Below are 23,559 nucleotides of genomic sequence, written 5' to 3'. Positions count from 1 at the left end.
GCCAAATAATTTTCAGGACATATCTAGTAATATGGAAATAATTTCCTTCTCCTTCAATCTCAGATTCCCCCCAAATCACAAAATAAGTGATTTTGGAAATGATGTGACCTTGTGGATAAGGTCAAATAGAGCCCATAAACAAAAAAACAACAAGCATAAGGAACCCCTTCTAAGCAGAAAATTAAAAATAATCTGAAGGTGCTAGAGGTCTCATGCCTGTTTGATAATGTGAGAAAGAGTTCTCCTTCAAAGGCTGGAGTAACAGAAAACAAAAGGTAATTACCATCTTACCAGCTTTCTGTATATACAAAGGATTGGTAGCTCCTAATGGGCAGGTGTCCACATTATAAAAAAACATTAATTAGTACCCCTGTTGGCAGGCTCAGCTGAGAAAAACATGACTAAATGAGCATGGAACTGAAGTGCCTTCTGTGATGATAATTGCATATACCCACATTTATTGTAATTTTGGGATGTGATTTTCCATTTGGATCTGAATCACTGAAAGGGTCTAGTTGTTGTGACAACATACAGGGATAATGACTCTATTAAAACACTCAGGGCCTAATTTCCAAAGGTATTCATCACCCACAACTTTAATGGGATCAGAAAACTTTTGGTAGCTTGGAAAATTGTGACACTCATCATAATTTCAGTACAGAAAATGAAAAGTAGGAATTATGAGAAAACCACAAAATAGCAGTGACTGTGAACAAAATGGAATAGCAACACCAAACATTAAAAGAACAGATTACATAAAAATAAGGAAGACAGAGAAGTTTGAAATGAAAAATATTTATTATTATTATTATTGTTGTTGTTGTTATTACTATTGTTTATCTTGCATGAAGAAAAAAAAATGTAATAAGTGTTGATCCTGGTTAGGATGTATAACAGCAACTTCCTTTAGCAGCAGAAACACAGATTTAAACAGTATATTAAAACTGAATAATAAAGTTCCTATAAAATTTGAAGGGAAATTGTATTTTTCACAAGAATAGATTGTAAGAAAGTCATGAATGGTATGGAAAAGGCTGTTGTGATAGAATTGGACCCTCAGAAGTATTGGATGAAACCTTTCACAAGAGGCTAATCCCTAGGGTGTAACACCAAAATGTTATTCTGGGCTCCAATATATTGGGGACCACATCTGAAAAAAAAAAAAAAAAGAAAAAAAAAAAAACAGTTGTAAGCTGAGAAGCTCTGGGCCTTTCTGGTGATGTTCCATAAACCAAATTTACCTGGTCAATTGCAGAAACAATTGCACACCATCTCATAAAGCCCAAACAAGTCATTTTCCCCTCAGGTAAATGTTTGGAGTGCCTACATTTAATTTTCCAATACTTTTTATAATAACTATGTTAAACATCATGTTGTTTTCATGTTCTTGATATGAAACCTTTTGTGGTCATGATTCATACCAGTCTGTAATTAGTAATTACACAGCAATCAATTTAGCCAAGTGAAAATCATTCTGATCTGAACAGGTGTGTCATTGGTGTTGATTTCAGAGGATGGGCAGAAAAATGAAGATATCTGATTAGTACTGTATACTCAGAGAAAGAAAGAAAGAATTTATTTCCACCCAACAGAATTCAAACTGAGGTAGTCACTTTAATGCTTGGCTTTTCAAATACTACAGAAGAGCCTGCAAGGAAGTCAGAACCTTAAGCCATGACCCTGTACTTAGACAGCTCTATCCAGACTGAGCCTACCTGGGGTCTGACCACATCCAGCAGCAATTCATGAAGACATGTAACTGGTCCGAATGCACTGAATTTCACAATCAAAGCCTTTATGCCTGTGTTGGATAGCATTTTCCAGGCTTCTGCAGCTGAAATTGCTCTTGAAAGAGAAAGAAAAACAAAAAGAGATAAAACATAGTCTATAAAGTTGCACATCAAGTTGCACACGAACTGTTTTATTGTGTAGTTGGAAAAACCCAGAACTGCTGCAGTATGAATGACTGGAAGAATCATAGAATCATAGAATGGTTTGGGTTGGAAGGGACCTTAAAGATCATCTAGTTCCCACCCCCTTCCATGGGCAGGGACACCTCCCGCTAGACCAGGCTGCCCAAAGCCACATCCAACCTGACCTTGAACACTTCCAGGGATGGGACATACACAGCTTCTCTGGGCAACCTGTGCCAGTGCCTCACCACCCTCATAGTAAAGAATTTCTTCCTAATATCTAATTAAAAATTACCATTTTTTTAGTTTAGAAAAGCTTTACTTTTTAGGAAAAAAAAAAGAAAAAAAGAAAGAAAAAAAACATTTTAAATAAAAGATGTCAAGAAACAACAAAGCATCTTACATAAATCTTGTTCTCATTTTCTGTGAATAAAGATTAATTTAACCTTAAATTAACTGGAGTTGTCTGAAGTGTTAAACATTGAAGAAGTACGCAACAGACATCAAAATCAAGTTAAGCTGCAAAACTCTGAGGACTTTTATGTATCTCATCTATTTAGCACAGTGGTAGAATACCTATATTAATAGGACAGTACTGGAACTGTAATGTGCTTATCTCATTAGCCAGATTTGCAGTTAACTGAATGAATGTTGGGCACAGTCTAGAACTTGGGGAGAAGAAAAGGCTAGTAGAATGGGAAATAAGGGCATTTTCAAAAACAAATTTTACATATGATCATAACACACAGTGTTATGGAGATACAGTCTCCACAGGCATGTGGCTTCATTAGCTCATGTCAGTGGTGGACAGGAGATCTCTGCACTGTGGCCAGTGTGCTAAGACATCCCAAGTAAGCAAGTAACTGCACTCAAGCTGACAGAAACCAAGAGAGATTCCCAACTGATAACCAGTTCTTGCTTGACATACTGATGCTCCATGATGCTCTTGGGAGTCTTTGCTGTCTGGTATTGCCCTCACCAAGTGCTGTGTTCATGTAGCTCTGGGACAAAGTGAGCACCTCACACATTCATACTCAGGCTGGACCTGAGCATATTCTGTGCTCTCTGCACTCTCTGTGTCATTGTACAAGGTGTTCATCCACACCAGGAGTGTTCAGCTTTCAAACAGCTCCTAGGACCATGGGTAGTTCCAGCTCTCACTCTATCATACTGCTGCTTCTACCTTATGCATGGAGGCTTTTCAGACAAGAGGGAAGAAAGGTTAAAACAATCAAAAAAGTTGGAGGAAAATGTAGAGTATTGTAATGTCAAAGAAGCAGGGACTTTCCCAGATAGTGAGTGAGGGAAGGGTGTGTGATACAGGAGGCAAGATGGCTGAAGAAATGGTAGATATGTAGAAAGGTGATGGGCAGCCTGCCTAGAGACATCAAGGTAGAACAGAGGAGCCCAGATGATGTATCTGCAAGAGGTAATATCATCACAGTTTAATATCTTCATAATGGAATAAAGTGCTTTATCCCATCCCTATTAGAGCACGTATTTTAGCCTTTAGAAAATAATAGATATAAATATTTTATTACCATTAACACTTAGATTAAAAGCAACATAAATGGCTAGCTTCATGACCTGACCTTTTATCACCTTTTATACGTAGTATTCTGGAGATGGTTAAACTTAGAGAGAACTCCAGCTAGCACATTTTAAAACCTCTCCAAGATATGGAACCGTATATACAGTACAAAGTGTATAAAATGTAATCAGCTGTACTGTCTAAGGAATATATAGATTTTCTGTGTCTGGCTTGTTAATCTTTAGTCTGATTCATATAGAGTTTATCTATATATTTAGTTATATATTTCAGTTTAAATGTATTCCAACCCCCAAGATGCAATACAGGAGATGTCTACATGGCACATGGCACAATACAACCGTGTCTAGGTAAAAAGCTAACAAGTACTAGTGGTGCAGTTACATTAGTGCAAGGATCTTGCAGACCAATTTACTTGTTGACAGCTATTACTCTTTCAGTGGCTGCTTGGGGATATCTAGGCAACATTGCACTATGCTGAGCAGACATTCCCTTGCAGAAAACAGCCTTTCGTTTTAGTTTGAAACAATAAATTCAAATGATAACTCTAGCCTCAGTTGACAATAAGCATGAGTCTCAGAGCAGTCAGAACCCTTTGTCAGCATGGTCTAAATAAAAGGATAATGGCAAGAGCAATATTAAAATTATTTTCATCCTGTGTGGTATTTTTATTAATGAACATTTTGCACTTCTCTGTCATTTATGATCATGTATAATACATCACAATAGATTGTCCATATTATTAAAGTAAGAGTATCAACACAACATTGAAAGACCTTGGGAGATGCTATGATTGAGCATGTGCAGTTCAAATAGTAGGCAGTCCCTGCCTCAAAGATGTACAGTCTATTTAGATAAGATAGATAGTACTTGTGGATTTAAGGCATAGAGAAGGAGGTGGATACACTGTGATAGCAACAAACAGCATGCTGGTTTCACAACCGTTCTTTTTGGAAATGTGGGAGAGTGTGAAGAGAGGGAGAAGGTTTTGTTTTGTTTTGTTGTTGTTGTTGTTTGTTTGTTGTTTGTTTTTTTAATAAAGGAACAAGTTAAATGGAGAGAAAAGGGAAGGGAGAAAGCATTTTAGGAAAGATGATGAGCTGGATAAGACAAGGGAGAAGCAGCAGCACATGAGGGTGAGAAGAACAAGAGGTAAAAGATAGGAGCAAACCTTTAGCACAGCAGAAGGAAGGCAGTCAATACCACAGAAATTCCAGAAAGAATTACCTGTTAGCCATCTAACAGGTATGTATTTAGTCTGATTTAGTCATGTATACTGCATTTCTAATGAGTTGAGAACTGCCAGCAGTGATTCATCTACTCGAGGCACCCAGATTAAGATAGACTAACTTTTCTTTAGATGTTCAATATTTGCTCTGTTCATAATACAGGGAGTTTAATTTACTTAGACTGTATATTCACAATTTTAGGTGGATAAGTTTATGTGTATAGTATGTATATCCACATAAACTTAGGTGGCATGAGTCCCAAGCCATATGTCTAAATGTCCCCATATTGATTATTTCATCTGCAGCTCCTGTTATTATCTTCATTAACTCTGAGGGGCTGGCAGATTGAAGGCCAGGGTCTGACTTTGTCCATTTAGGGAAAGGGGGATTTTCACCCTATGTTGGAAGGTTACTGATAACAAAGTAATTGTGCAGAAAGTACTACACTATCATTTTCTGAGTTATCATTGTAGAAGACATCACCTTAAAAAAAGTCTCAGTTCTCAAATTCAGAAAAGCTGGATTTACCACAATGTTTCTCTATTTTAATGTTGTTGCAGTTTCACCGAAAAATATCTGTGTACAGGAGTAGTAAATGAAATGGACAGGGAGGGGTTTTCATTATTAGCATTTTTGCATCATCTGACACATTTCTTGTTTATTTTCAATGTTTGCTTTAGAAGATTCATTTTAATAGATCTAACAAGAAAAGGGTGCTAAAATTGGAAACTCTGTGAGATACTTTGGTATTATTCAATCTGGAGCCAAAGCTGACACTGAGGACAGTTTTTGCTTAAGAACTTTCACACAAAACAAGATCACAAGGTACCTGAAGAAATAGGTTCAGTTTGAAATGTTTGATCTATTCTATTCACTTATGATTTATTTTTTACAATACATCAAGGCAAGTAATATGCAAAGCATACTTTATTAGATCATTATTCTCTTAAGTAGTTTAAATAATCATTTATAGATTTCTTTGGGCATGCTTCTACCTATAATTATTCATGTGAAATCCCTAGTTTATAAATAGTCTTCAAGTGATTCTTACAAAAATCTGGAGTTTAATGCTATAAGAATACAAACAACAAGATGAGTCTTTCCTTTGCAGGTCAGAGAGGCAATGAGTTCATGAAAAACTAAATGCAGACATTATTAACATCTGAAAATAAATAGATGAGCATTTTTAAGTCTGTTTACTATAGCAATTCTCCTCTTTTATGCTTCCACCAACAACTTTTTTTTTTTTGATATAAAGAAGCTGTTCAAGGTACCTTTTATTTCCTCTATTAAAATTCAGAATGTATTAATAAATTATGACCTAAAAAGGAAAATAGCAGTTTCTTAAAAGTTTGATCCATAGGTCTTTGAATTGTTAAGAACATTTCCACTGATTATATAGCTTTTCAACATGCACTAATTGTACACAGTCACCCTTCCAGCCGTCAGGAGATTTAGATGACAAAGCATACGTAAAATTATCCACTCCGTCTTGAAGACTGTTTGCTGAGATGTAAGTTATGCTGGTTTGTCCAATGTAGCTTTAACAACCCAAAGTACTTTTTTGCTATACTTTTTAGTATAGCATCACTACACCATTTTGTTGCCAGGATATTCTTCTTCATTTTCATCTTACACGTACACTTGCTAGTTTCACGTTGTTGGCTACTAATGCTACATTTAAGCTTTAACAATGCCATTGCAATTACCCTTGTCCATAATCTGTTAGAACATTCAAGCCCAGTTTCTCAAAAGCAAGCAGTACATACAGTGCATTGGCTGACAAAGTACAGAAATTGAAGTTCTCCTAGTTAGGCAACACAACTTCTTCTTATAAAAGATGTGTTTTTACTGGGATCTGAGGCAATCAAATAAATATTCGGGTATTCTGTAGGGTCTTTTTAATGACAGATGAAAATTAAACTGACATACTTTACCCACTAGAGCAAAGAATCTGAGAATGTAAACCTGCCTTTAATCATGTAATAATACCAGCAAATTATTTAACCCCTACCTTTGGTATTTCTCCTTACCCCAAATATTTCTTTTTTTTACCTATAATGTTCCCATTAGTTTCTTAATGGCTATTTCACTTTGCTACTTAAATTACTCTTCTACAGTTGACAGCAGAAGAAACAATTACTTAACAGCATAATAATGTAAAACATAATTGTTTGTAAAATAATCTGTATATTCTGGCACCGTTACCACAATGAACTAGGGATAATTAAAAGTTTTTAGTTCTCAGATTTTCAGATAAAAGTAGTTCTTTTAATATTATTTTTTAGATTCATGTTCTCTGCACTAAATTTTTAAATGGAAAGTTTTTTCATTTATTTGAGAAAAACTGAAAACCTGAGATTTACTGCAGTTTATATCTCTCTTAAAATGCCAAAAATATAAAGTCACTTTCTCTATTCCTTTGCTTTTGTTTTTGTTCTTTTTTATTATTACTGTTGTTGTTCTGTAAATATGAGTATTATCTCTCCTGCTAACATAAATTAAAAACTATTTTTTCTTTTTCTCTTTATATTTCATTTATTTATTTTTCTTCTGGTAGATGCAAGTACACTAGAAAATGTTCATACATACTCAGTAGCAGTCAGCAAAAACTATTTATGCCCCTCCTGTTCCCAGAAAAACTTTCTACCTTTGGAACTACCATATGCCATCTCCACTATATAATACAGGAGTGTTTGTATCTCCTTGTTAGAGAATGACAAAGTATTTGCAGTGGATTTAATGCAATACTCTGTGAGCTCTGTATCTAGAGTTCAAGGAGAATTGAAAGGCTTCTCTAGAACTGCTGCTGGATTTTCTGCCTAAAATATATATATGTGTGTGTGTGTGTATATATTTGTATATATATGTACATATATTTTTTCCATACATATTTCACAGCCCAAGCATGCAAGATGGGTAAGTTAACTAAAAGCTATGAGAAATGTAAAAACTATATTCTAGTTCAGAGAAATAAACTCAGTTTCTCCTGTTCATGCCAACTTCCTCCATGTAAGTCTTCTGATATCAGAGCTACTGACTGTGCTTTACAAAATCTGAACACTTTAATGAGCCATACTCACACCTACTGCTCAATAAGTATAGTGAATCCAGGTAAGGTACATCCCCAGTGAACTCTGCTCACTTCATCTATTCAAATACTGTACTTTAAGTTCATTCCTACTAATGCAAATTGAAATCGCCTCTTGTGGCAAGCACAGTATATTCATCTTTAATATATTCTTAGCCATTCAAATGCTGGTATCACTGCAAGGGAATATGGATTAATTGCTCACATTCTCACCTTTGAAGCTTAGGGTGAGGCCAATTTGCCTGAGAACACATTGTTCTGGCACAAATATAGCCCTTACAGGCCCTATCCCAGATGTTAATTCTAGAAGACAAACAAACCAGGAAGATAGGACCAACCATCCTACTTGGGAAGGGCAAGATGAAATAATAAAAATAAAGAAGACACATACCATATTTTAGTTTCAGGGTTGAGAGAGATGAAAGGCAACTCAATAAATTTAGGCAGGTCTTACTTACGGCAGGTATTCTAGTAATAGTAGAAGAATGCAGTAACACAGCTCATTTTATTGTTAAAGGTCCTAAAGATGAGCTATTAAGCTATTACTTTTCTTTGTTGTATATGTGTCCAGATAGAAATGAAAGTTTCTATGGTATTTTTCAAAAAGAAGAGCTCCACCTCCTTCTGACAATCCCTCTTCACCTAAAATAAGCTATGCTTTCGAGAGCTAAGTGTAGGCTATTGCTAAAATGAATAACACATAATGAGTGCTGCATTTACCTACACATCATCACTTAACAACCAGTATCTAATTCATTACTGTAAAGCATTTTAGGGTGTCATGAGTATGAAAGACACTACATAAAATGAAATTCTATTATTCTCATTTAATAGTATTTCAAACATAACACCATTTCCATGTAGTTTGAAAAGTAATTTAAGATATCCCAAGATAGATTACTCTGAGTTAAAATTTCAGAAAAGGTTCTTCTTGTTCATTGAATTTGCATTTAGCAATTGAATAGCTATTGCCTTAAAGGATATATCAATGAAATTACTAGGGATTTGCCACTGAATTACTTTTGAAAGTAACAAACCTTCAGAAAAAAAATGTATAATGGATATAATGTATCTCAGTTCTGATCCATAGTTCAGTCGGTACAGGACTCATGAAGTACTATTAGAAATTTTAGCCAAAGTTCTAGATTGCTTCAATAGATTCTTAGCACGCTGGTGCAACTCTTCATTTGGGAACTGGTAAAGTACAAGAGTATTTTCAGCTGTGCAGTAAACAAACAAAACAAAGATAATGCTCTCATCAATTTGTCTTAGCTGAAGTAAACAGCCATTGACCAGAAAGTTCCAGTATGTACCCATATCCTTCGACTAGAAAAATTACAGGAAGATCATCACTCTCTTTCTCACTAATTTTTCCTTACAAGTATATTTCCTTACAACACTCAGTATTTTGATTCCCATCTGGAATTTGTTGCAATCCTCATTCTCTGTTAATGCATGACACTGAACATATTAAGTCTGCAAGGTATTGTTAGTACTATTAACATCTTCTCATGAATGCTCTGACAGTATCTATGGCAGAATATACAGCAAGAGAAGTCAGGCAGTGAGAGCTTTATACAAAGTGCCTCATTTTCTTTGGCTGAGAAGCAAAAGAGTAATTTAAAGTCCACAATTTCTGTGCATGTAATGATATGATAAAAATTTGAGATTTAATTCAATTTAAGATTAAGGACTGCACAATCTCAAAATATTGCAGTATTGAGCAACAATTCATTTGCCTTAAGGAAGCTTATAGAAAGGAAATATCTCTATATTTTTTCTGACTGTACAGTGGGAAAAGATGCCATGGAATGATAATTAAATTTCATAGTAGTGTCAAACAAAACCTTTTAAAAAAAAAAAAAAGGAAAAAAGGGAAAAAAACTCCCCTAGAGAAAGAGCATTTGCTGCTTCTTTCTCACACACCCTCAGCTGAATAATGACCTCAATTCTCACTGACAGTGCAAAAAGTATAGAGTTTTAAATATCCATTTTTACTAGTTTAAGTTAGCATGCTTCACACACTAATTTATATATCATGTATATCACACATCACATATTTGTACATTTCACACATCATTGTACTATATACATGTATATGATTTCAAATACAAAGAGCAGGTTTTATTGTTTTTTATTCATCCAGGAAGACAATAGCCATCTCACACAGATATGCAAGGGTAGCACATAGCTGCACACAGACCAGTCTCTTACAGTAGCAGAATCTGTCTTTGTTGCTCCCCTAAAGTTGTTGAAAACTTGCATTCCTGGCCCTAAAACAGGTCCAGTTAGCAAGAGTCCATGGACTCAAACCCTTCCAGAAATCACTACATGCTGACTAAATAGCTATAAAAAGATATGAGCCTATGAGAGATATGAGCACTAGGAGAGATGAAAAATAAGGACTGAATTGTTTGGTGTACTTTCTAAAGTTGCAGTTCTTGTTTTCCCAGTAATCTTGAGGAGGAATACTACCAGGGAGTAGTATAAAGAGGAGTTCTGACCTGAAAGAAAACCACACCTGCTGAAGATAGGATGAAAAAAAATGTTTTAATGGCTTTTTACCCCCATGCTAGTCTGTCAGAACTCATTCTGTTGGAAAGGATGGAATTTCTTACTTATTACCCATTAAAATCAAATTTCTTAGAGTTGTTTCAATTTCCTTAAAATTTGCCATTTTGACAAAACAGATGAGTGAGAAAAAATGCTTTGAGTTTCTAGAAGGACTTCATTGTGTGTATGTGTGCACAAACTAATATTCATTAGGGAAGGGAAAAAAATTCAAAACCTGAGAAGAGTTTCATACAGATTCTAAACATCAGTGATAACAGTAAAAGGATTTTTTTTTCAAGAAAATACCTGGAAAAAGGGATGTCATTTTTTGAACCTCTCCTATTGAGAAACCACACTCCTACAAGACTACCTCTGTCTTCTGAAGAAGGAAGATCAGAACTTCAGTAGTCCTGGTCATTTCCTTCCAGAAAAGGCAGCCAAACTCTTCCTATATTTTCAAGTGCAGCAATTAGCTGAATCTTGTCAGTCATTTCATGTTGTCTCTCAAATATGGAAATTCATATGGCTGACAGTTTCATAAGCCTGAAAACCTTAGCTTCTTCCCGTACATGATATACCCTAACTGCTGTAGAGAAAATCTGTAGTCTCTTTAAAAATAAATATTTCTGTTTCATGCACTTACCTGTCAGTAGTCTCCAAACACTACTGGAGGAAGAAGTAGGAAAAAGTACATTCTGCTAGTGTTTGCCTGTACCAGCTTCTTCAAAACAAATATTTGATCATTAGCAGAACTCCAAGGCTTAAAAATGTATAACCTTTTCTTATATATTTTATTTAATATTTTCATTTAAAAGGGAAATAGTATACTAGTCTCCTATGTCCTTATGATAGACTTCATTATTAGTGAAAAGTATGTAATAATATGCAAGAGAAAAGTATTAATATTTAAAATAACTACTAGCTATTAGTCTAATAAATCCAACCTTCCATCTTCAGGGCTCAACATTGATCTTCCCCAACTGTTCATTCCTGATAAACTGTGAGTTCTCTAGTAGGAGGGGGTGTTTTAAGGTCACATTATACAGCAACATGGACACAAATTATTGATGATTTTCACAGTGCTGTGCTTTGCTTTGATGATTAATGCTATGCAAGAAATTGCTATACATTACCATTAACTTTTTTTTTTTTTTACTGGCACTCGTGCTATTTCTAATGCTAGTTCTCTTTCTTCCTCTTGTTTTGTGGTTTTGTTTTGATTTGTTTTGTTTCTCTTCCACAGTAATGCATGAATCTGATGCTGAATGATATGTTATCAACATGGCTTATAGCATTAACCTTGCCACTGATGCAGGATATAACCTTAAACCCTTCTCTTAATACTAATTACACTAAAGGGTATGCATAGAGTAGTGAAGCATTATCTGTTCCTGTCATGAGTTCCAATGTTTCCTATTGCTATGAAATGTGAGCTTTTGTTTGCAAAACTTGGGCTTTCTGAAGTGCAAGTAGTAGTATGTTTGGTATAGAAAATTTCTTTTAGATTTTTATACCAAATAGAAAACAGTACTGCGATAAAACAGAAATGAACAACCCTCTCTCTTCTCATATCATAGTCAAATAGCATTGTAAGACTATGTCTATACTGTCAAATAACATCTGGTAGGGGCTACTCTCACACCATTCTCAGTTTACCCCAGTGCTGCTTGTTCATACGGACTCAGCCAAAGAAATATGGTGCCACACTGAATCCTGTCCGCAGCCATCTCAGCAGCTACCGAAGGCCACCTCACGCAGAAGTCAGCACCTTGTTCCAGAGCTGAGATAGGGAGCAAGGGACATCTACTTGGGGTTACAGTCCATTAAAGTTATATCTTGGAGACAATTCACTCTGTTTATATTTTGGGAAGAAAAAGCTCCTTGTATAAAAAGTCAACATCTGCATACTCATGTCCTATGAGTCCCTGTCTCCTGACCTCAACAGGAGCTTAGGCACAGCTCCCACACCCATTATTAATAGAAGCTGATACCCAGTACTTTTCCCTTCATCTGGAATTGTCAGCTGTGAATAAAGCTAGTGAACGTCTAAAATGTTTGCATTTCAAAGACAGCTGTGGTGTAATAGGCAGGTAACTGTTAGCTCTGCTTACCCACAGGGCTGAGAATGAGTCACTAAAGAGGCTTGTATAGTTTCTGGGATCATAAGGGTCAGAGTAGCCATAACAACTTCTCAGAAACAGCTAACTGGGTTTTAAACGTCTGTGAAGGGTTGACATTTTTAATTCAACCCAAACTCTTGCTCTGTAATCAGTAGATGAGATGCAGCCTCCATGAGGCATGCTTTTGGGCATCAGTCCCTGTTAAGGGAAACTCCACCAAATCTGAGAGTTTGACCAAGACTGACCAAGCCATCTCATCTGCCAAAACAGGCTGTTACTGCAGATACAAGTGCATGAAACAAGAAAACAAAGCAGACTAAAAATCTGATTTCACAAACAAGTGAGAAAGACAAGCAGGTTTGAGTGGGAGTCCCTCACACACCGAAGGGAAAAAACAAACAAACAAACAAGCAAACAAACAAACAGTATTTCAGTCAATTCATTTAGTTGTCAGGCCCAATATCACGTCATTCATTCAAGCTTCCATTGGAAATTCATATATCTCTAAATAAGCTTTTTTTTTTTTCCAGTATATCTGTTCTGTGTGATGGCCATTTTCACACATTTTGTCAGAAAGCCCCAACACACTTGCAAATTATAGTACAGAGCATAAAATGAGAGAATTTCTTTCTGCATTATCACAGTGAATGAATAAGTTCCATTACTCCAACCAAATACACATGCACACACAGAGAAATAAATATAAGTTTCATCCTTCAAAGCTGATACAATCCAGAGACTACAGGAAACAAAAAACAGAAAATAATAATAATAACAGGGGCACTGGCTATTTAGAAGCAAATATATATCCCTAAATACAGTAGAAATATATAAAGGAGTAATGTCCTTCCCTCACATTGCCACTTGCACTCAAGTGTATTTTTTATATATATATATATATATTTGTTTTTTATTTTGTCTGTTCCCCCAGGAGAAGCCCAAAAGAGAAACAGAGATGGCCAAATTGACAGAGTCAATGAGTGAGTACAACAAATAGGAAGTTCAACTACTTTCTTTTTCCATCTGCTCCACTGCCTCACATAACACCACAAAAACAGAAAACAGTGCTTGCATTCAGGGATCTCATTCCAACCCTGTCTTCACTCCTAATTTCATCATAAATCATTCCACTCCTGCCAAAGAAAAAGAACCCCTACAGGAAGGACTGCTATTTTCTTTGTCCACTGTTTAAATCGCCTGTATTTGAATGTAAGTCCAGCAGAACTGCTACTACTTAACTTCATGAGCCTGGATTTTGCTTCAAGAGAATGTATCTACTTGTATATGTAATGAGTGCCTAATTTATTTGATTCAGGTTAGAGTGTAAATTTCTTCATTAACTTACAAAAGGTCCCACTAAATCCAGTGCAATTATTCAGGATTGTGCCAGATTTATCCAACAGGAAATATGCCCAGAGATATTTGAGGAAAACTTTCCATTGATTTCACTGGTTTCTAAGACACATGTATCGTCTTGAATATGCAACCCAGAAGTCATTTGTGCTTCCTCTTTAATACCAGATCCAGATAATGGATTAATGCTTATAACCACTTGTATCTGAGAGACTCAGACAGGATAATCTATTCCAGAATAAGATTTGGAGAGAATTTAGGAAGAAATCCTGGCAAACAACCATCTCTTTCCCAAAACAAATCTAGCTCCACAGCCTATGCAAGCTTAAATAAATTGACTTGAAAGAGAGAAATCTTTTACTCTGTTTAACCAGAACCCATAGAAAGACAGAAACACAGACATACATAAGACTCATTTACATGAGGAAGTTGTTTCCAGTTGTTGTTGTTGTTGTTGTTGTTGTTTGTTCCGAGAACTGTTCTTAGGGGAGCACTCTCACGCCTTTTTGCTATCCTGTTTGCTCTGCTTCCTTTTGAAAATGTTGACTGTATTTCTTTATATATGTTATTGCAAGGTAGAGTAACTACTGTTAGCTATAACTCAGAACTCAGAAATCAGTCTAAGAACTCCCCTCCCAATTGGGAGAGACTTACTAACCAGTAGCAAGCTGCAGGGAACAGTGTAAGATACATGGCAATCTACTGATGGGTAGTTAAACTCTTGTTCAGGCACTGGCTGGAGTTCTTTCCATTGAGCTGTGCATTGATATCTGAATGCTGCTGTTTCTATTTCTTGTCCCCCACTCTGCTTCTAGTAAGACCAGGCAAAATTCAGGTTTCTATGGGTAGTGAAGAAACAAACTGGCATATGAGCAAAACAGGTCAAATAGTTTTTAAAAAAAGCAAAGGGTGTTTAGACCTCTGGTTTGGATTGCAGAGCCTTTTTCTTGAAACTGAGAAAATAAAGAAAGGCCTCCAGAAATAGTTTGCTCATGGCACCAGTATGGCAAAATGATTATTTGCCCTTCACCCAAAAGCCCTGCATCTTCTCTCTTTCCTCTGTTCAACTTTTTGCACAACTCCAAAAGTAATCCGTCACCTTCCCTCCACTTCTCTGTTTTGTTCTCTCTACCAAAATGCTATGATGAAGTTACCAAGTACTGTTCTGTACCCTTACTTCTCCATACGGATTCTCTGAATGCTTTTCCAGTAATAAAATCTCAGTACCTCAGATTCATGTCATATTGTGCACTAAAAGGAACACTGGTGCAGTAGTTGTCCCAAGTCAGTTATCCTTACTAGCAGGAACAACAGTTTATATTTTGTCACATTCTGTATGTTCATCTGGTGGTGGAGGGGGAAATCTGTCATATTATAGATAAGATTAGTAACAACAACAAAAAAATGTTTAAATACCTTCTGTCCTTTTTCTATAGGACCTATATGATGATGGAGAGATATGAGGCATCATGACAGAGCCCTGCACTTGCGTGTGTTGATGGAGCAGTCTGCCTTGAGGGTTAAAATAAGAAAAGAAAAGAGAGAGAGAGAGAGAGAGAAATAATTCTGATATAAAAGTTAAAGTGTAAACTAGAAAAAAATGCTGTGCTGATAGTCACTGAGAGCTGATATATAAGCAGAAATGTGTAGCACATAAGAGCAGTCTTTGCCCCAAGTTATTATTTTACAACACTTGCACAAAATTAATAGAAAGCCACCATAATTGCATTGAGCCCCAGGGAGCTGTCCAAGAATTGCTTTACAATGCCTTAAAATCCATATGCATTCTGAAACTTCTTTATAGCCTGAGTTGGGCAATTTACCTCATATAATCTTAGAATACTTGAAAGCTGAGGTACAAATGAAACCAGAAACCAGAATGTTTTCCTTATGCTTTTCTTTTTCTTCTGTTTTTCTCCTGCTTCCCATGCACTGTTGGTCATCTTTAAACCAAATGATGGTACTATCTTTGTTGGGACTACCTAAAGCGCAGCAAGCAACATAGTAGAGTAAATACTAAGGAGCATAGGAAGGTAGCAGAAGTTTGGTCTGCTGTATTTAGAATTATAGAATCACAAAATGGTTCGGGTTGGAAGGGAAACACCACCTAATTCCTACCCCTCTGCCATGGGCAGGGACACTTCCCACCACACCAGGTTGCCCAAAGCCCCATCCAGCCTGGTCTTGAACACCTCCAGGGATGGGGCATCCACAGCTTCTCTGGGCAGCCTGTGCCAGTGCCTCACTACTCTCATAGTAAAGAATTTCTTCCTTATATCTAATATAAATCTACCCTCTTCAGTTTAAAGCCATTACCACTTGTTTTATCACTACACTCCCTGGTAGAGTTCCTTTCCAGCTTTCTTGTAGGCTTCCTATAGGTACTAGAAGACCACTATAAAGTTTCCCCACAGCCTTATGTTCTCCAGGCTGAAAAACCCCAACTCCCTCAGCCTGCCTTCATAGGAGAGATGCTCCAGCCCTCTGAACATCCTCATGGCTCTCCTCTGGAACCACTGTAACAGGTCCATGTCCTTCTTGTGCTGGAGGCCCCAGAGCTGAACACAGTGCTCCAGGTGGGGTCTCACAAGAGCAGAGTAGAGAAGAATCCCATCCTTTGACCTGCTTGCCACACTGCTTTTAATGCAGCCCAGGGTACAGTTGGCTTTCTGGATTGCAAGCATGCACTTGCCAGCTCATCTGGATTGCAGGCATTTACTGCCAGTTCATGTTGAGCTTCTCATCAACAAACACCGTCAGGGCTGCTCTCAATCCATCCTCCACCTAGCCCATGTTTGTGTTTGGGATTGCCCCAACCCAGATGCAGGACCTTGCATTTGGCCTTGTTGAACTCCATGAGGTTCACATGGGCCCACCTCTCAAGTCTGTCAAGGTCCCTCTGGATGGCATCCCTTCCCTCCAGCATGTCAACTGCACCATACAACTTGGTGTCATCAGCAAACTTGCTGAGGATGCACTTGACCCTCTGCGTCACCAACAAAGTTAAACAGCTAACGTTAAACATTTGGCCAATATGAAAAATTAGATACTTTAGAGAAACATCCTGTACTGAACTATTCAGTCTTCAGGAATGATCACCATTTTGAATAAGAGTATTTATAAGACCCTTAGTGAGCAGCCAAATATGGTGATACCTTGGCTGTAGCTTAGAAAATTCCTTTTAGGTCACAGTGTTAAAATACTGGAAAAAATCTCCTCACCAGTTTCTCCTCCAGCTATCCATCTAGTCAGGGTGTGCAGCATGTTCCTGAGATGCCTCAAGTGAAAGAAACCTGTCTACATCACAGCCCCTAATAAGCATCTGTGAGATGTCTGCCTTATGTCAGGGGCTACCTGGATTCTCCTTTTGCAACATGATGGCTCTTGGACTTGGATAGCAGCTGCAAAGCTCTCCTCAGGCTCCTGATATTTCTAAAAGCCCTGCCAGTGCTGTGTTCTTTCCTGAGGATCACGTGAGCTTGTCCCTTGTCTTTCATCCAGACCTATCTCTGAGGCTAACTGGTTTACAGTCAAGTTTGGAAAAACTTTTCTCCCTAAGGTAACATGCAGGTCCAAGGTCTCAACTATGAATTATGCAGAAGCATGGATATAGAGCGTCATATGATGACTGCAGAATAATCAATGTGTGACATGAGCAGTGTGAACTTGTTTTGGGTTACAATCAGAAATGAGCATAGCTGGCTGTCTTAAACCAGTTAAACAGAGAAGTGACATCCAATTAAGATGCCCTCAGGCAGTGGAGGTATGTCAGAAAACAGTCATGCTTGTTCTGGTTCCCAGTTAAGCCACATCATGCTCCTGTGTTAGACCAGTCAGAAGCAGAAGAGTTGGTCAAAAGAAGGATGTTTCTTCATTTGTTAAAAAGATATATATCCCAAATGTCTGTAATTATACTTTCAATGTTAGTGAAACAATGAAGATTGAGACCTTAGATGACTCTGAATAGAACCTTCTAAATTATGTTTGCCATTAATTTTACTCAGAAAGAAAAAAATAACATGTTTCAAGTTAATTTGAAATACTTTTCAGGAGCTCACAAACCCTAGGAAAGGTCTGTTTTGTGATAGAGTGCTTTTCACTAAAGTTCTCTTTTTATCTCCAACATCTGAATCTGGTGTCCCTAGTGCTCTCTCACACTTGTAGAGAGGCTTTATGAAGAGAAAAAATATTTCTGCTTTGAATTACTTTAAAGTGCCAGCATTTTCAGATTTACATTTACTAGCGTAGTGTCTGGATTTTTTTTAGCAATTCTAATTATTTCAAGTTACTGTTTTAAAACATGTAAGAAAAGAGTTTGGTACATTACAGTAAATACATATCCAATATACTATATATTGGTATAGAATATTGTGAACTTTCTACTTCAAATGTTTTTCCCCTATACTGCCCTCATTTTCTTTATGTTTTTGTTAGGAAACATGACCCTCTTTACCATTACATCACAAGTTGGTGGTACATGTGTAAATGCTATCTGGTGTGAACACAACACCAGCTGTACACACACAAAATTAGGAATTTGAAGAAATGATCCTAAAAGCTGCATTTCTGTCTCAAAGGTCTAGAAGACTGATTCTTTCGCCTCATAAAACAAATAAAAGTACAAATATCCAGTCCAACATTTTCCACTGATATTACATGTAATTATTTAATTAGAAAGAGCAGATTTTTACTCAGCAAAATTCAAGTGCAAAAACTCCAGAGTGTTCAGAAAACTCATACATAAAGGGACTTACATGCTCGAGAAAGTTACAGTCATTTATTTTCAAGATACTCAGTCATAATTTCATGGTTAACCTTTTTATAAGAACATGCCAATAGTAGAATAGTAGGTTGTTTTTTTTTCCAAAATATGTGTTTTCGTCATCTCTTACATTTTCAGTAACACAAGAGCTCTGCTATGATAGATATTTCTATAAAAACAGTTTCATAGCAAATATTAAGCCATAGAGCTACTTGTTTTATTAAATGGAATAACTACTGTTGACTTGAATGTGTATATATGGATTGATATAGTTTCTTTCAAAATTGATTACTTAAGACTTTGTTCAAATTTAAACTACAACTAACCAGAATGTGTATTTTGTTATTATTATTATTGTTATTATTTCATCAACAATTAACTAATGCATATAATGAAATGAACAGAGAGAACTGTGCTATTATAATTAAACAAAAATACAGTCTATTCCACATAGTAAAGGTCACGTTTGGAGAGTAGAATGAGATTCTAAAACAGAACTTCATTATGCAAGACGGCAGAAAGCTCTTTTTTTTTCAGTGCTGCATTAGAAGGGGTTTAGAAGAACTATGAAATAATAACTGCCCTAAGACACAATGTATATATAGAAACTTGTCTTAATCAGGAAGATGATTGACAGTATTTCTAGTACTGATTATAAAACAATGTGAAGAGTTTTTGCTCTTCATTCGATTAGGTTCCAGGTGTATTTTCTTTAATTTCTCTCTGCAAGTATGAGGGACAGAAAAGTTATTTTTTTTCTAAATGACAATGAAGACTCTCATATAATCCTATGATTCCAGAAGCTTAGTACTACTTTATTAAGCTAAAATTTGCGTGAAAATTAAACTCAAATTATCAGGGATGAGAAAACTAAGAGCTGAATTATAAATGAAGCAATAATTTCTGTTTGTTTTTGTATTTCTTTTTCCAGAAAGAAGCTGTGAGTGTAGATAGGCTATGTTGTAGTGCATATTACTGAAGTACAGTATTTCCTGCTACCTACAACGTTAACAAAAAAAAATATTCTATTCAGACTGCATTTTTCATGGTAGGTGTGTGTGTCAGTCCTACCATTAGTTTTTATTTACTCAGGCTTAATCATTTCTAAGACAGAGGCTGTAGTTTGTCTGATAATATCTAAGAATTTTCAGTGCCTTTGCTTTGCATTGCTATGGTCCATATCACAGTGGAGCTAGGTTATTACAGTCATATGCTTCCTAAAGTAAACACTCACCTTCTACACTAAAATTAAGTGGTCTAGGCACAAAGACATTTGGAAAAAAAAAAATCTTCCCACAAAACCACTCTCTACAGAACTCAAACAGTCATATCACTACAACATCTGAACAGCACTGTGAATCTGGATGAGATTAGGTATGAGGGGGAATTAGGGAGAAGAGACTCTTCAAAGGGGACACAGATGTTGTTGGACATGACTGGACTTTAAGCATGTGTGGAAATTTAATATCAAATGCAAAAGTCACTTCAGGTTTTAAGTACCAGTTTTTGAGGACCTCTTTTTGGGAATGAGCTGCCAAAATGTCAGTTAGGTGGCTAAAGTCTATGTTGAGATGACATTACCTCATTCATATACTCTTATAATAAGCTATGTTGGTTATGGTCACATACAGACCAGTCAGCATTGCACAAGCACTGACAGCTCTATATCTCCAGCTGTTTTGTGCTTGGTTTCACAATTTGAATGCTCTCCTAATGCAGAACTTTTCTGTATTTATTTAACATGTGCTTAAATCTTCCAAAGGTGCTATTCATCAACAGATTTTGTTTAGAGAAGTGAGCAGTATGCAGTGCTGAAAGAAAAGCCCACACTGTACATGCAAAAAAGCAGGAAGCTTTTAAAAAGAAGCAGGAAGTATTCACATAGGATAAGGAAGACACTAAAAATGTCTGAGACACCAATCAATTGTCTTCATGGTGAGCAGTCAAGATGAATGAAATGGTGAAAAACAGGATCGATGTTTCTGAAAGCTGTAGAAAACTATCTAACTTAGATGTGACTTATTGAGCTATCAAGCAGATAAGAGACCGTAATGGATTTTAGTTCTAGGAAATAAACATAACATGATCAATAGCAAAGAACTGTTCAACAAAGGACAATAGCAAAGAACGGGTCAACTGTTAACAGAAAAACAATCCAGGGGAAAAAAATAAAATGTATCTGAGATATACAAGAACAGCTGTTTAAAAGGTATCACCACAAACATATTGGATTCTTAAACTCTTAGACTTTGAACATGAGTTGCAAAGGTCTCCAGAATCAATGTCTGGAAACCTCATAGAACATGGTATGATAAACTATTTGATTTGAAAGAAAAATATCCCACTGTACTGCAAAAATAGAGCAGTTGCATTATTCAATATATTCAATATAAACAATGAGTGAAAGGTCTTATCATGGTATTTTTGACAGATGTCTTTTAAAAGCCTACAATCGGGTATTAAGCTAATCCCTAAAACCAGACTATATAGTCCCTGCATTTTTCACCTGCCTCCATTGCTCTTCATACATTTGAGAGGGAGTATCAGGGACCATATTAACCATATTACAGACAAAACAATACCTACAAGTTAAGTTCTCTCTTGTGTACAGAACACATCAAATCATTATTTCTGAGCCAGTGCCTGTACTCATACCTCAGGCTCCTCCAACTTTATTTACCACTATTTCTTTTGCCATAAAATATCTTGAACTACATCCAGGAGAAAACCAAAAAGACTCCAGTGAGAGTCATTCACAGCAATAAATGAGCTGTTAAAAAGAAAAAGAAAAAAAAAAAAGTAGAAAAACAAAGAGAAAAAAAAGGAAGAGACCTGTAAATCTGTCCTCCTTCCAGTCAGTGCAGCCCTGTTTCCTTCCAGATGCAGGGATTGTGGTGACTGTGCAAAGTGGCTCTTCCACAGTCCAACATAGTCTGTTACAAAATCCATTGTTTCCCCCTTTGCCATCCCAGTCAGATACATTGTACAGACATATCTCTCTGACAGAAAGGGAGGGCACAGTTTTGTGCACCTCTCTGTTAGAAATATGTACTGCACGAAACTGACGTATAATTAGAGATTGCTCCTTTTTCCTACTACTAATCCTTTCTGTAAATAATTCCCCTACTTCCCCTCCTCAAATATTTGCCAGCTTACAAAAAAAAACATACTCTAACCCCCTTTATTTAAACTGTAGGGTTAGGTTTTATAATCTCAATTCAACATTCAGTGCCTCCAGCCTTTGTCATTCTTTACTAAGCACCTTCCACTTTGTCATGATTGTAAGCACACTTCTTAATCCATATACCTACAAGCAAAATAAGGAAAAGCAGTGAGGCTTGCTGAAAAGAAAAAATTACTGGTAGCAGCAAAAGAAGACATGCAGCTCTTACCTAATTGGCAATTAAAAAGAAATGCTTAAGAAATGTGGTGTTTCTTTAACTCTCAACACAGAAGTAGCAGCAACAAAGTTCCTTTGAGAAGCGTAGCTCTTGCATTTGTATATCCCATTTCATGTGGAAGTCATCCACTGGATGTTGGAGTCAGAGCCCAGATATGACTTTCTGATCTTAGTTTGCCTTAATGTCTTACAACTTCATCGAAAATAAATAAATAAATAAATAAATGTTGAACTAAGTGAACTTATCAGAATCAGTATTTATACGAAATAAAATTCCTTGTTTCCTCAGGACAGACACAGCTCAACAGATGGAAGTGTACCATAGATGAGCGCACTTCTATTTACCCTACTTGACAGCACCAGCTTGTGGAAAGGGGAGCTGGTGAAAAGACAAGTTTCAGAAAATCTTAATGCCATCACATTTAGCAACACATCTGAGGAAATACTTTCCACAGAGCATGTAGTTTATGGAACAGTTTGTCACAAAGTACTATAGAGTAGGCAAAGAGTTTAAAGGAATCCTGGCTGGCATGGAAAACAAACATTCAGTTTAGTAATTCAGATATTAAAATATAAGGAGTTAGAAGGTGATAATCCACTAGGAGGAAATATAGAAGGAAGTGATATACTAACCTATGAAAACTAGGTAAAAGTTATTCTGTGAATGGTTTATTCCACATCAGTCTGCTTGATATACTGCTTTATATCTCCCTCTTCACCACTTATTACCATCACCATTACTGGCCCTACAAGAGGACTATCATTAAGTAATTATAAGATAACTTTCCCCATCTTCTTATAACTTTAAGGCCAAGTACCCTTTTAATCCAGCATCAGTATGGGCCACCTGTGGCTACCTAAGCAGTTGTAAAAGCTTTAAGTACAGCTTCAAAACTATTTCATTTTTGTCCCAAGACCCTAGAGATCCTACCAAATAACCAAAGAGGGCCAAGGTACCAGCTTGTAAAGAGGCAGAAAACCAATGACACTTCTGAAGCTGTAAGAGTTGCGGGCCACCATCACAACAGTTTTCACTGACACCTGTCCTTCCCTATCTGGGTCCTTCCTCACCTTGTTATGGGGACTGAGAGCAGTGTGGCCAAAGAGACTAGAGACAAACCTCACAATACTGTTGGCTTGTAAAACATAGGCATTTGTCCTGACATCCATCAAGTCAGTCATGTTTTAGTTGTATGTAAGTGACTGAGTTCAGCCATTTGATGAAATTTAATTGGTTATTTTATTTCAGAGGTCAGATTTTATGCTCCTGTCCAACTCCAAATCTGTGTCTATAAATCTTCATGCAGCTCACACTTTATGCACAGAACAATAGAAGGCTCTGTTCTACTACAATTGATTGTGAATGGCATACAGAGATGATTATGCTTCCAAATCATGATACTTTAAATTACCGCTTCAGTTCATTCACAAGAAACAGAATGATTGTCATCATCTGATATATTTATCTTTGTCAAGCTGAGCCTACTATCTCTATATTGCAGGTTTCTTCTGTTGCTCCTAGGAACTTATGCAATGGAGTCACGTCACATGTCATGAAGGGTTCGCTAATCTAGCTGTAAATCAAAAAG

At 36.5% G+C, this 23,559-nt stretch overlaps 1 protein-coding gene across 6 annotated transcripts in view; it reads left to right on the top strand.

Moving 5' to 3' along the window:
- Positions 1 to 23,559, top strand: part of KCNJ6 (potassium inwardly rectifying channel subfamily J member 6) — a 173,463-nt gene that overhangs the window by 38,947 nt on the left and 110,957 nt on the right. For 3 of the 6 annotated variants that reach the window (XM_083801181.1, XM_083801180.1, XM_083801182.1), the window contains one exon: positions 13,387 to 13,435. The exons of 2 other annotated variants lie outside the window; for them this stretch is intronic. In XM_083801181.1, coding sequence (XP_083657307.1) covers positions 13,411 to 13,435 — 25 coding nt within the window. In that variant the 5' untranslated portion in view covers positions 13,387 to 13,410. Of the gene's footprint in view, positions 1 to 11,292; positions 11,336 to 13,386; positions 13,436 to 23,559 lie in introns of all 6 variants that reach the window. One more of the 6 variants, XM_083801183.1, reaches the window with a different exon arrangement.

The sequence above is a fragment of the Anser anser genome, assembly GCF_964211835.1.
Source record: "Anser anser genome assembly, chromosome: 1".
In the NCBI taxonomy this organism is placed as follows: domain Eukaryota; kingdom Metazoa; phylum Chordata; class Aves; order Anseriformes; family Anatidae; genus Anser; species Anser anser.
The sequence above is the reverse complement of the archived record's forward strand: the minus strand, read 5'-3'. Positions and strand labels throughout refer to the sequence as shown.